Source organism: Erythrolamprus reginae, chromosome 13 (assembly GCF_031021105.1).
Source record: "Erythrolamprus reginae isolate rEryReg1 chromosome 13, rEryReg1.hap1, whole genome shotgun sequence".
Classification (NCBI taxonomy): domain Eukaryota; kingdom Metazoa; phylum Chordata; class Lepidosauria; order Squamata; family Dipsadidae; genus Erythrolamprus; species Erythrolamprus reginae.
The window spans coordinates 2,770,964-2,784,578 of NC_091962.1; the positions used below are offsets into that span (position 1 = coordinate 2,770,964).

Consider the following 13,615-nt stretch of genomic DNA (forward strand, 5'->3'; position numbering starts at 1 on the left):
GGGGCAAAAATCGCTTCACAAATGTCTCACTGAACAACAGAAGTTTGGGTCTCAATTATGGTCGTAAATTGAGGACCTCCTATACTTTTTTTTTAGGACTCACCAGCCCAATGGAGAGGCGTACGATTCTCCCCATCCAGACAATCCTCGTCGGCTCCATGCTGTGAGAAAAACGTTAATAGTTATAATCCTTATTGTAATCTACATCTAAGGTCCTGTTTTGTACTAATAGCTTTTAATAAAAATAATAACAACAGCAAACATAAGACAAAACATCAGACTCTATTTTTCCCTATGATTAAAATCATCCCACAAAGTTTGAATGGGAACTTTTATGAAATGAATTCACTGCCAACAAAAATAATAATTAATCTTATCTATATTTTTCCAGGTGGAGGTTTTCTCTAAACAACAATTTTTGCAGAAGTGGCAGGAAAAACATAGTGGGAAGAGACTTTGGAGGTCTCGTCAAATATTGGAGGACTGTTATCATGTCACTCCTGGTCCTTCATAGAAACATAGAAGACTGATGGCAGAAAAAGACCTCATGATCCATCTAGTCTGCCCTATACTATTTTCTATATTTTATCTTAGGATGGATATATGTTTATCCCAGGCATGTTTAAATTCAGTTCCTGTGGATTTATCAACCACATCTGCTGGAAGTTTGTTCCAAGCATCTACTACTCTTTCAGTCAAATAATATTTTCTCATGTTGCTTTTGATCTTTCCCCCAACTAACTTCAGATTGTGTCCCCTTGTTCTTGGGTTCACTTTCCTATTAAAAACACTTCCCTCCTGAACCTTATTTAACCCTTTAACATATTTAAATGTTTCGATCATGTCCCCCCTTTTCCTTCTGTCCTCCAGACTATACAGATTGAATTCATGGAGTCTTTCCTTCTTTTACCTAAACCCATGGTAGCAAACCTATGGCATGTGTGCCACAGGTGGCATGCGGAGCCATATCAGAGGGCATGCGAGACTTTGCCATGTTTCAGTGCTAGCCTGCATGAGCACACCGACCAGCGCATCGGGCAGCTAACACTCTATTTAATGAAATTTGGTTCAAGTCAATTGGAATAAACTGGTGATTTTCAAACGTCTCCGCAACTGTGGAAGTTTTACTCCCTATTTGGACCGGGAGTCACTGCTCACAGTCACTCATGCCCTCATCATTTCGAGGTTCGACTACTGCAATGCTCTCTACATGGGGCTACCTTTGAAGAGTGTTTGGAAACTTCAGATCGTGCAGAATGCGGCCACAAGAGCTATCGTGGGTCTCCCTAGGCATGCCCATGTTTCACAATTCAAAGTGTTGGTTATGACCTATAAAGCCCTACATGGCATCGGACCAGAATACCTACGGGACCACCTTCTGCCACACAAATCCCAGCGGCTGATTAGGTCCCACAGAGTCAGCCTTCCCCGGGTTCCATCGACTAAACAATGTTGGCTGGCGGGACCCAGGGGAAGAGCCTTCTCTGTGGCGGCCTCCGCCCTCTGGAATCAACTCCCCCCCCCCGGAGATTTGAATTGCCCCCACCCTCCCCGTCTTCCGCAAGATGTTAAAGACTCACCTTTGCTGCCAGGTATGGGGGGATTAATTTCTCCCTCTCTTCTGACTATAGCACTTGAGAATGGTATGACTGGGTCAGCTGAAGCGCTGGGATTCCCCTGAGGCTCCCCTCGCTGGGAAATCCCACCTCTGGACTTCCGTTACCAGCCGAAGTGCAGGGATTCTCCTGAGGCTCCACTTGCTGGGATTCAAAGCAGCGCCGGCAAAAATGAAGGGATTCCCAGCAAGGGGTGACTTTTGGGAATCCCAGCGCTTTGGCTGGCGACAGAAGTCCGGAGGCAGGGATTTCCAGTGGCACAAGGCAAAAGGGGTGACTTTTGAGATGGGGTTGCACGTATTATTTGCTTTTACATTGATTCCTATGGGGAAAATTGCTTCGTCTTACAAACTTTTCATCCTAGGAACCTGGTCACGGTATGAATTAAGTTCGTAAGACGTAGCTATTTTCTTCATGTGCCCAATTCTATTCCAGCTAAATTGCATCGGGTATTTTAAACCCATGCACAAGATGATATGTGAAAGTGAACAGAGTTGGAAGGGACTTCAGTGGTCTTCTATTCCAAGACAAGTGGCCGTCCAATCCCTTCTTAAAAGCCTCTAGTTATGGAGCTCCCACAACTTCTGCAGGCAAGCAGTTCCACAGGTTAATTGTTCTCACTAGCAGACTATTTCTCCTGAATTCCAAGGTTGTTTCTCTTCCTCGATTAGTTTCCATCTGTTGTTTCTTGCTCCTGCCTTCTGGGGCTTTAGGGAATAAGTTGACCCCTCTCTTCTTTGTGGCAGAGAATACTGGAATACAGTATTCAAATACTGGAATACTGCTATCATGTCCCGCTATCTAGTCCTTCTCTTCACTAGACTAGCTATACCAGATTCCTGCAATGTTTTTTGGGAGCTAAATTGCATCAGGTATTTTATGCCTGCACATGATGATATGTGGAAGTTAAGAGAGTTTGAAGGGACCTCGGAGGTCCTACTGAACCAGGAGACCCTCCTAGGCCTGTGTTTTCACACCCCACACAAGGGGAAATTTGATTTTTTTAAAATTGCATCAGGTATCCTATAAACTCCATCAGCTCCGTTCCGACTTAATTATAGTTCATAAAATCATATACCAAAATGTCCTACCTGTTAACGACTACTTCACCTTCAACCGCAACAACACACGAGCACGAAATCGATTTAAACTAAATGTCAACCGCTCCAAACGTGACTGTAAAAAATACGACTTCAGCAACAGAGTAATCAACGCCTGGAATGCCCTACCTGATTCTGTGGTTTTTACTCCTAACCCCAAAACCTTTAACCTTAGACTATCTACAGTTGATCTCTCCCCCTTTCTAAGAGGTCTGTAAGGGGCGTGCATAAGCGCACCACTGTGCCTACCGTCCCTGTCCTATTGTCTACTTTTTATCATTACTTATCTAATGTTTTATATGTACGAATTATCACGCTATAATTGTTTGACAAATAAATAAAATAAATAATAAAATAAATAATAAAAAGATGATATGGGTGAACGTTAATAGAGTTGGAAGGGATTTCAGAGTCTTCTAATCCAAGGGGGCAATTTGAACCTTGTTTAAACCAAGTCAATGGCGTTTTAGGCTTCCTCCGTGTGAGTAGGAGTTTACTTTTTGATTAGTAAGAATTATAAGTCACGGGATGGCGGTGAGGATTATCAGGATTTTGGAGATGCTTAGGTGGGGCATGGCCAAGAAGGTTGGGGACCACTGCCCTAGACCATTTTAGACAAAGGGCTCTCTAGTGTCTCCTTCAAAACCTCCTTTGATCTAGAACCCACAACATCTAGTGGCAAGCCGTTCCACTGGTAAATTGTCCTCACAATTAGGATTTTTTCTCCTGAATTCCAAGCTTGCTTCTCTCCTCTAGTTTCCATCCGTTGCTTCTTGTCCTGCCTTCTGGGGCTTTTGGAACAGAAGTTTTCTTTTACCCAAGTTAAGGCAATAACCTAATAATCTCTGGGCAGAACTTTGCAAGACAACTGTCAACTTCAAATCTCAACCAACAAATGCTCTGTTTTACACATTGGCAAAAAAGAATCAGAACACAAAAGACAAGCTTGGAGGACATGGCCTTGTAGACACCCCCCCTCATTCTGTCAAGGATCTGGGAGTGCTCATCTCTAATGATCTAAGTGCCAAAGTTCGCTGTAACAACATTGTCAAAAAAGGCACTAAGAATAACTCAATGTGCAGAAATGTCTAAGCTGACCCTAAAAATGAAAGGCAAAGAAGACTCACAATTTTATGATTGTTGGAATCTACTCTATCACTGGTTAGAAAAAAGAAAAAATCCTTGCTAATTACATTACGAACATGTAAAATATCTATCTATATGTATATCCCTGATGAAAACAACAAGAGCAAGTAAGATAATGTTATGATTTACTAAATGAGTTGAATGTCTAAAAAAAACCCCAAAAACCCCCCAAACTGTTTCCTTTTTTCTCTTTTTTGATAAAAACTGTTACTGTCTAAAGAAAATTTACATAGTTTCGGAAGAATATAGATACTGATCATGTACACGCCTTTATTTTAATATATAGGTTTCTCTTTTTTTTCCTTTGTTTTTTTTGTTTTTTCTTTGTTTTTTTTGTGTTTTTTTATTTTTCTTATTGGATGTAATGTATTTTATATATTCTATCTACCTTGTATTATATTTGTAAATAATTTTATTTTTTTTAAAAAAGGCAATCTAATCTTGCATTGCTTTTTCTCTGGCAATATGGCACTGCTAACTAGAGCATCCAAAACATTTGCTAGACCAATTCTCGAATGCAGCTCAACTGTCTGGAACCTGCACTGCATATCAGAAACGAATACAATAGAAGAGTCCGAAAATATTTCACAAGAAGAATCCTCCACTCCTCCACTTGCAATAGAACATCTTATGCCATTGGATTTGAAATCTTGGGCTTAGACAACCTAGAACTACATCACCTTTGAATCGATCTAAACATAGTTCATAAAACCATTTGCCACAATGGTCCTGTCTGTCAATGACTACTTCACCTTCAACCACAAGAATACATGAGTCCACAATAGATACAAATGTAGGGTAAACCACTCCAAACTTGGTTGCAAAAAATTCAACTTCAGCAACAAATCCCACTGCTACAACATCGCAAAAAAGGCTTAACCTAATCTTACGTCGCTCCTTCTCCGGTAATATCACTCTGCTAGCCAAAGCATACAAAAACTTTGCCAGACCAAGCCATGAATACAACTCATCTGCCTGGAACCCACACCGCATTTCGGACATAAATACATTAGAAAACGTCCAACGATACTTTACAAGAAGAGTCCTCCACTCATCTACTCGCAACAGAATACGATACACAACCAGATTCAAAATCCTAGGCTTAGAAAGCTTAGAACTATGCCACCTTAAACAACGTCCTTCCAATCAACTACAATAATACACAAGCACATACAAACTCAAAGTAAACCACTCCAAACTTGGCTATGACTTCAGTAACCGAGTTGTTAACGCATGGAACTCACTAACGGACTCTAGTTTCATCACCTAATCTCCAAAACTTTAGCCTTAGACCATCTACTGCTGACCTTAACCGATTCCTAAAAGGTTAGTAAGGGGTATGCATAAGTGTGCCCTGTCCTAATGTATCTCTCTTATTTGTACCAATATCATGTATCAGAGGAGGTGGCTGTGATCCAACCACAACACTTATACCTATAACTGTTATCTTGTACATGTTTGACAAACAAACAAACAAACACACATACACATACATACATACATACATACATACATACATACATACATATACTGCTCAAAAAAATAAAGGGAACACTCAAATAACACATCCTAGAGCTGAATGAATGAAATATTCTCACTGAATACTTTGTTCTGTACAAAGTTGAATGTGCACAACAGCAGGTGAAATTGATGCTCAATCTGTATTGCTTCCTAAGTGGAGAGTTTGATTTCACAGAAGTTTGATTTACTTGGAGTTCTATTGTGTTGTTTAAGTGCTCCCTTTTTTTTTTTTTGAGCATTAAGTGTTGTAAATTTAATCTTGCGTAGTTTCTTCTCTATAAACACTGATTTACTAACCAGAGCATACAAAACATTTGTCAGACCAATTCTTGAATACAGCTCACCTGTATGGAACCCACAATGCATAACAGACATTAATACAATTGAAGGAGTCCAGAAATACTTCACAAGAAGAGTCCTCCACTCCTCCTCACATAACAAATTACCTTACTCCTCCAAACTTCAAATACTATGTTTAGAAAATTTACAACTACACCGCCTCCAAACTGATTTAACTGTTGTTCATAAAAACCATAGTCGGATTATTATGATATCTGGACATTGTCGTACAAATGGATAAGAAAAAGGAAAACTGATTTATAATGAAAATATGTATGATATTAGAATATATGTATAGATCAGTAGTTCTCAACCTGGGGGTCGGGACCCCTTTGGGGGTCGAACGACAGTTTCACAGGGGTCATCTAAGACAAATTTCCTCTGGTGTTTGGAACTAAAGCTTCTATTCTGGTGCCTTGGGACATATTTTTACAATCCGACCAATCAGACGTAGACAGTGGGGGTGTCCCTCTGACCTTCCTGCCAATCAGCTTCAAGCTCTGTTTGGGGAGAATTGGCACTGGACTTATGGTTGGGGGTCACCACAACATGAGGAACTGTATTAAGGGGTCGCGGCATTAGAAAGGTTGAGAACTACTGGTATAGATATACTGTATAATCTTATAGTATACGGATAAGAAGGAAATAGCTGGATGTTAACTTACTTGAAAAATAGTTGGATTTCTATTTGTTTAAATGTTGTGTTTGTTTTTTAATGAATAAAATTCAATAAAAATTGTTTTTTAAAAAATCATACATCATAATGTGCTCCCTGTTAGTGACTACTTCACCTTTAACAACCACAACACAAGAGCACGTAATAGATGCAAACTAAATGTGAATCGGTCCAAACTAGACTGCAGAAAATACGACTTCAGCAATAGAGTGGTCAACGCCTGGAATTCACTACCTGACTCTGTCGTTTCTTCCCCTAACCCCAAAATCTTCAACCTTACTTTATCTACAGTCAACCTCTCCCCTTTTCTAAGAGGTCTGTAAGGGGCGTGCATAAACGCACCATTGTGCCTACCGTCCCTGTCCTACTGTCTTATTTATCCTTTCTATCACTACTTTCTACTTATGTTATGTCAGTATATATTCATTCATTCATTCATAGAAACATAGAAACATAGAAGTCTGACGGCAGAAAAAGACCTCATGGTCCATCTAGTCTGCCCTTATACTATTTTCTGTATTTTATCTTAGGATGGATATATGTTTATCCCAGGCATGTTTAAATTCAGTTACTGTGGATTTATCTACCACGTCTGCTGGAAGTTTGTTCCAAGGATCTACTACTCTTTCAGTAAAATAATATTTTCTCATGTTGCTTTTGGTCTTTCCCCCAACTAACTTCAGATTGTGTCCCCTTGTTCTTGTGTTCACTTTCCTATTAAAAACACTTCCCTCCTGGACCTTATTTAACCCTTTAATTCATTCATTTCATTCTTTCATTCATTCATTCATTTATTTATTTATTTTGTCCAATACACAATGAGGGTTTTAGTGGGTATACACATAGTAAAATACATGATGGTTATATAGGATATACATAGTAAAATATATCTAAGAAAGAATAGAGGAGAAGATATAGGAATAGAACATATCAATGAAAGAATAGAAGAAGAGATATAGGAATAGAAGAAAGGTATAGTAGATATAGGAGAGCAATAGGACAGGGGACGGAAGGCACTCTAGTGCACTCGTACTCGCCCCTTACTGACCCTTACTGACCTCTTGACCTTACTGACCTCTTAGGAATCTGGATAGGTCAACCGGAGATAATCTAAGGATAAAGTGTTGGGGGTTTGGGGATGACACTCGGTTACTGAAGTCATATTTTTTACAGTCAAGTTTGGGGCGGTTAATATTAAGTTTAAATCTGCTGTGTGCTCTTGCGTTGTTGTGGTTGAAGCTGAAGTAGTCGCCGACAGGCAGGCCGTTGCAGCATATGATCTTGTGGGCAATACTTAGATCTTGTTTAAGGCATCTTAGTTCTAGGCTTTCTAGGCCCAGGATTGAAAGTCTAGTCTCGTAGGGTGTTCTGTTTCGAGTGGAGGAGCGAAGGGCTCTTCCGGTGAAGTATCTTTGATTCTATACTTGTTTGACAAATAAATAAATAAAAATTAGGAAGCAAATGGGGGTGGGTGGGGAAATAGTTAGAGATGGGGGAGAAAACTGCAGATGAGCTATGATGAAAAATACTCCGTGGACCTTTTGCTTGACATCAGGCATCCCACCTGGGACGAAGCTGGTGATATTTTACATGGCCTAGATAGCTTTCGTTGGCTCAGGAATGCAACCTCGTAGGGCAGCGGGCGAGCCCGAACGTTCCCAGCACAACCTTGTGCAACCGCCTGGCTCTGCTTGTGCCACACGCTGCTGGGTTGAAACTGCCCCTGGGGACTCTTGCAAAACTAAGGCTTTGGTGGAAGCAGCGGGACTCGGGCCCCAAACCTCGGCAGCACCCCAGGCAGATCTGCTTGTTTCGTTTGTTTGTTTCTGGCTGGGGGGAAAAAACCCCTGGGCAGGGCAATTTTGGAGCTGTTGGTCTATTGGGAATAGAATTGCAAAAATTACAGAATGCTGAATAATGGGTGTGGGATTTTGGAGGTCTCCTAGTGCAACCCGCTGCTGGAGGCAGGAGATTCGATGCTGTTCTGCACAAGTATTATTATTATTATTATTATTATTATTATTATTATTTATTTATTTATTTATTTATTTGTCTTTCAAGCGTGGGGGAACTGAAACATCTCCCCCTGCCTATGTAGTTCTTTGTGTATGATATGACTGTATGTATGTTTTTATATATATATATATATATTGGGGTTTCTTGTTTTTTAGACTTTTTAAATGTATTATTTGTCACTATATATTGTTTTTATCATTGCTGTAAGCCGCCCCGAGTCTACGGAGAGGGGCGGCATACAAATCTAATTAATAATAATAATAATAATAATAATAATAATAATAATAATAATAGATTTGTATGCCGCCCCTCTCCGTAGACTTGGGGCGGCTCACAACGGTAATAATACAATGTAAACAAATCTAATAGTTAAAAATCGCTAAAAACCCCTTATTAAAAAGAAACATACATACAAACATATCATGCATAAACTGTATAGGCCTGGGGGAGTTGTTGTGCAGTCTCTTCTTTTGTGGGTGATGGAGACCCACAACCATCACACTTGGCCAATAAAGAATTCTGTTCTGTTCTTTGTCTTGGGAAGTTGTGAGAGCTTCATCCCTGGCAGCTTTCAAGAAGAGACTGGACTGTCATCGGTTGGAAATAGTGTAGGGTCTCCAGCTTGGGCAGGGGGGTTGGAGTAGATGACCTCCAAGGTCCCATCCAACTCTGCTAATCTGAAAAATATTCTATCCTATCTGTTCTGCCGGCGTGTTTCAACTGCCCGTAATCACAGGGTAATTAGTCCAGGAAGACACACACCACATGATAAAAGGAAAACCCAAAAGTTTTTATAAACAGAAAAACAGAAACAGCTCCCTTTTTAAATGTCAAAGGGATTTTCTGGTACACACAAGGCACAGGTGAAATGCAATCCAATTGCTTACCCAGTAACTGGGAAATTGAGTCCAATTCTAAAGTCCAGAGAATCCACACACAATCTTGAACAGCACAAAAACCACGATCTTGACGAAACAATGAATCAGATAAACTGCCCTGAGGCTAAAACACTAGGCTGCACTTTTATCTGTAGCACTAATTACAGAAGCCCCACCCAACCACAGGTGGCCTCATTTTCTCTTGTAATAATCCTTCAGTTGTTATCTCCTATGCATCACTCTACGCATGCGTGGATGTATAATTAATTCTTGTTCAGAATCCAGGGATGATACAGATGATTGATCTCCTCCTGGGCTGTCTGCCAAACTCCCATCTTCTCTGTCACTCACACTTCCTTGGTCAGAGGAGGCTTCGTCGGCAGATTCCATCGGGAGCAAAACAGGCCTGCGGCATGTGGATGTCTCCCCCACATCCACCTGCACATTCCTTGGGGCAGGAGCTGGGCCAGAGCTAACCACAACACCTATCCTAAGTCCTATCCTATCCCATTCCATTCCATCTTTTCTCTTCTCTTTTTTTCTTTTCTTTTCTATTTTCACGATTCTTGGAAAATGTATATTTTCTTTTATGTGCGCTGAGAGCATATGCACCAAAGACAAATTCCTTGTGTGTCCAATCACACTTGGCCAATAAAGAATTCTATTCAATCTGATTCTAATATCGAATTCTAGTTCTAATACTAATACTGCAGAAAAAAACAATTACTGCCTTCCACTAAGTACCTGTATATCACACGAGTCAAAAAGAGGGCAGTAAAAATATTTACTGACCCCTCGCATCCCGGACATAAACTGTTTCAACTCCTACCCTCAAAACATCGCTATAGAACATTGCACACCAGAACAACTAGACACAAGAACAGTTTTTTCCCAATTGCCATCACTCTGCTAAGCAAATAATTCCCTCACCACTGTCAAACTATTCACTAAGGCTGCATTACTATTAGTCTTCTCATCGTTCCTAACACCCATCTCCTCCCACTTATGACTGTAACATTGTTTGTATCCTTACAATCTATATTAATATAGATTGTTTCCTGATTGCTTATTTGAACCCTGTGACCATCTTAAGTGTTGTATCTCATGATTCTTGACAAATGTCAAGGCATCGGACCAGAATACCTCCGGGACCCCCTTCTGCCGCACGAATCCCAGCGACCAGTTAGGTCCCACAGAGTTGACCTTCTCCGGGTCCTGTCAACTAAACAATGTCATTTGGCGGGACCCAGGGGAAGAGCCTTCTCTGTGGCGGCCCCGACTCTCTGGAACCAACTCCCCCCAGACATCAGAATGGCCCCCACCCTTCTCGCCTTTCGTAAGCTCCTTAAAACCCACCTCTGTCGTCAGGCATGGGGGAATTGAGATAACTTCCCCAGGCCTATATTGTTTATGTATGGTATGTTGTGTACATGTTTTTTAAATTATGGCTTTTTAGTTTTAATTATTAGATTTGTATTTATACTGTTTTTCTATTACTGCTGTGAGTCACCTCGAGTCTACGGAGAGGGGCGGCATACAAATTTAATTAATAATAATAATAATAATAATAATAATAATAATAATAATGATCTAAAAATTGAGCTGCAACGACTCTGGCATAAGCCAGTGAAAGTGGTCCCAGTGGTACTTGGCACGCTGGGCGCAGTACCAAAGGATCTCAGCTGACATTTGAAAACCATCGGAATTGACAAAATCTCCATCTGTCAATTGCAAAAGGCCGCTTTACTGGGATCGGCAAACATAATTCGCCCCTACATCACGCAGTCCTAGGTGCTTGGGAAGCGCCCGACTGGTGATGAAATACGAAATCCAGTATAGTGATCTCGTTTGCTGTGTTGTACTGACATAATAATAATAATAATAATAATAATAATAATAATAATAATAATAATGTATCTTTTCCTTTATGTACACTGAGAGCCTATGCACTAAAGACAAACTCCTTGTGTGTGCAATCACACTTCGCCAATAAAGAATTCTATTCTATTCTATTATGTTCTGTTCCATTCAGTTCCATTCCAATTCTATTCTTTTTTTTCTATCCCATCCCATTCTAAATCCTATCCTACCCTATTCCATTCCATTTTGTATTTTCTATTCTAATTCTATTCCTATTCCATTCCCATCCCACCCCAAATCCTATTCGACTCTATTCTCACCCTTCCAACTCTGACTCATTATCCAGCAATTATAGAATTTAGTGCAATTAAACCTAGTCGTCTTTCTTTTAAGTTCAATTATTATTAATTCCCACGAGATAGCCATCGCTGTTTTCCAGTTATGTCTTGAATCAAGAAGGTGAGTTTTCACGCCTTCAGTGGGGTTCATCAGCCGCTTACTACTTGGCACAGGATCTAAACCGTCCAGGCTCGTCTGCAGGCTATGGGGTCGAAAAACTCAAGATGGCATCATCCTCACTCTGGGGGGGACGACGCCCTCTGAACAAATAAATTAATTTTTTTTATTTATTTGTTTGTTTTAGTTGGTATATATATATATATATATATATATTTTTTTTTCTTATGTCGGATCACCCTGGTATATTTTTAAGGAACGTCACAGCTCCTTTTTTTTTGCCTATAGGCCCAACCTAGGGCCACTGCAAGGCAGTAATATATTTATAGCCGACAAACTATATTTTGTATGTGTTAAATGTTTATAGCTGGAATTTTAAAATTAAGGGAGACCAGGATAGATCTATTTCGGCCTTATTAGGCCTCATCAGCTGGCCACACCCACTCTTTTACTGGGATTCGATCTGGGAAGCTTCTGCATTGTAAAGCAGAGAGCTAGCAATTAGACCCATCCGATCTGAATCCTCTCAGCTCTGTACCAGGGAGGGGTATATGTTTTTTTTTTTTTTTTCTTATGTCGGATCACCCTGGTATATATTTTTTTTTTTTTTTTAAGGAACGTCACAGCTCCTTTTTTTTTGCCTATAGGCCCAACCTAGGGCCACTGCAAGGCAGTAATATATTTATAGCCGACAAACTATATTTTGTATGTGTTAAATGTTTATAGCTGGAATTTTAAAATTAAGGGAGACCAGGATAGATCTATTTCGGCCTTATTAGGCCTCATCAGCTGGCCACACCCACTCTTTTACTGGGATTCGATCTGGGAAGCTTCTGCATTGTAAAGCAGAGAGCTAGCAATTAGACCCATCCGATCTGAATCCTCTCAGCTCTGTACCTGGTCTCCCTTAATTTTAAAATTCCAGCTATAAACATTTAACACATACAAAATATAGTTTGTCGGCTATAAATATATTACTGCCTTGCAGTGGCCCTAGGTTGGGCCTATAGGCAAAAAAAAAAAAAAGGAGCTGTGACGTTCCTTAAAAATATACCAGGGTGATCCGACATAAGAAAAAAAAAAAACATATACCCCTCCCTGGTACAGAGCTGAGAGGATTCAGATCGGATGGGTCTAATTGCTAGCTCTCTGCTTTACAATGCAGAAGCTTCCCAGATCGAATCCCAGTAAAAGAGTGGGTGTGGCCAGCTGATGAGGCCTAATAAGGCCGAAATAGATCTATCCTGGTCTCCCTTAATTTTAAAATTCCAGCTATAAACATTTAACACATACAAAATATAGTTTGTCGGCTATAAATATATTACTGCCTTGCAGTGGCCCTAGGTTGGGCCTATAGGCAAAAAAAAAGGAGCTGTGACGTTCCTTAAAAATATACCAGGGTGATCCGACATAAGAAAAAAAAAACATATACCCCTCCCTGGTACAGAGCTGAGAGGATTCAGATCGGATGGGTCTAATTGCTAGCTCTCTGCTTTACAATGCAGAAGCTTCCCAGATCGAATCCCAGTAAAAGAGTGGGTGTGGCCAGCTGATGAGGCCTAATAAGGCCGAAATAGATCTATCCTGGTCTCCCTTAATTTTAAAATTCCAGCTATAAACATTTAACACATACAAAATATAGTTTGTCGGCTATAAATATATTACTGCCTTGCAGTGGCCCTAGGTTGGGCCTATAGGCAAAAAAAAAGGAGCTGTGACGTTCCTTAAAAATATACCAGGGTGATCCGACATAAGAAAAAAAAAACATATACCCCTCCCTGGTACAGAGCTGAGAGGATTCAGATCGGATGGGTCTAATTGCTAGCTCTCTGCTTTACAATGCAGAAGCTTCCCAGATCGAATCCCAGTAAAAGAGTGGGTGTGGCCAGCTGATGAGGCCTAATAAGGCCGAAATAGATCTATCCTGGTCTCCCTTAATTTTAAAATTCCAGCTATAAACATTTAACACATACAAAATATAGTTTGTCGGCTATAAATATATTACTG

The 13,615-nt window shown here is 40.2% G+C and overlaps 2 protein-coding genes across 2 annotated transcripts in view; one reads left to right on the forward strand and one right to left on the reverse strand.

Moving 5' to 3' along the window:
* The window catches only part of FRMD8 (FERM domain containing 8), a 543,310-nt gene that overhangs the window by 37,863 nt on the left and 491,832 nt on the right, over positions 1–13,615 (forward strand). The window lies entirely within an intron of this gene.
* ANKRD35 (ankyrin repeat domain 35) overlaps positions 1–13,615 on the reverse strand; it is an 81,192-nt gene that overhangs the window by 36,726 nt on the left and 30,851 nt on the right. The window contains exon 5 of the mRNA XM_070766554.1: positions 104–161. Within this exon, the coding sequence (XP_070622655.1) occupies positions 104–161 (58 nt within the window). The remainder of the gene's footprint in view (positions 1–103; positions 162–13,615) is intronic.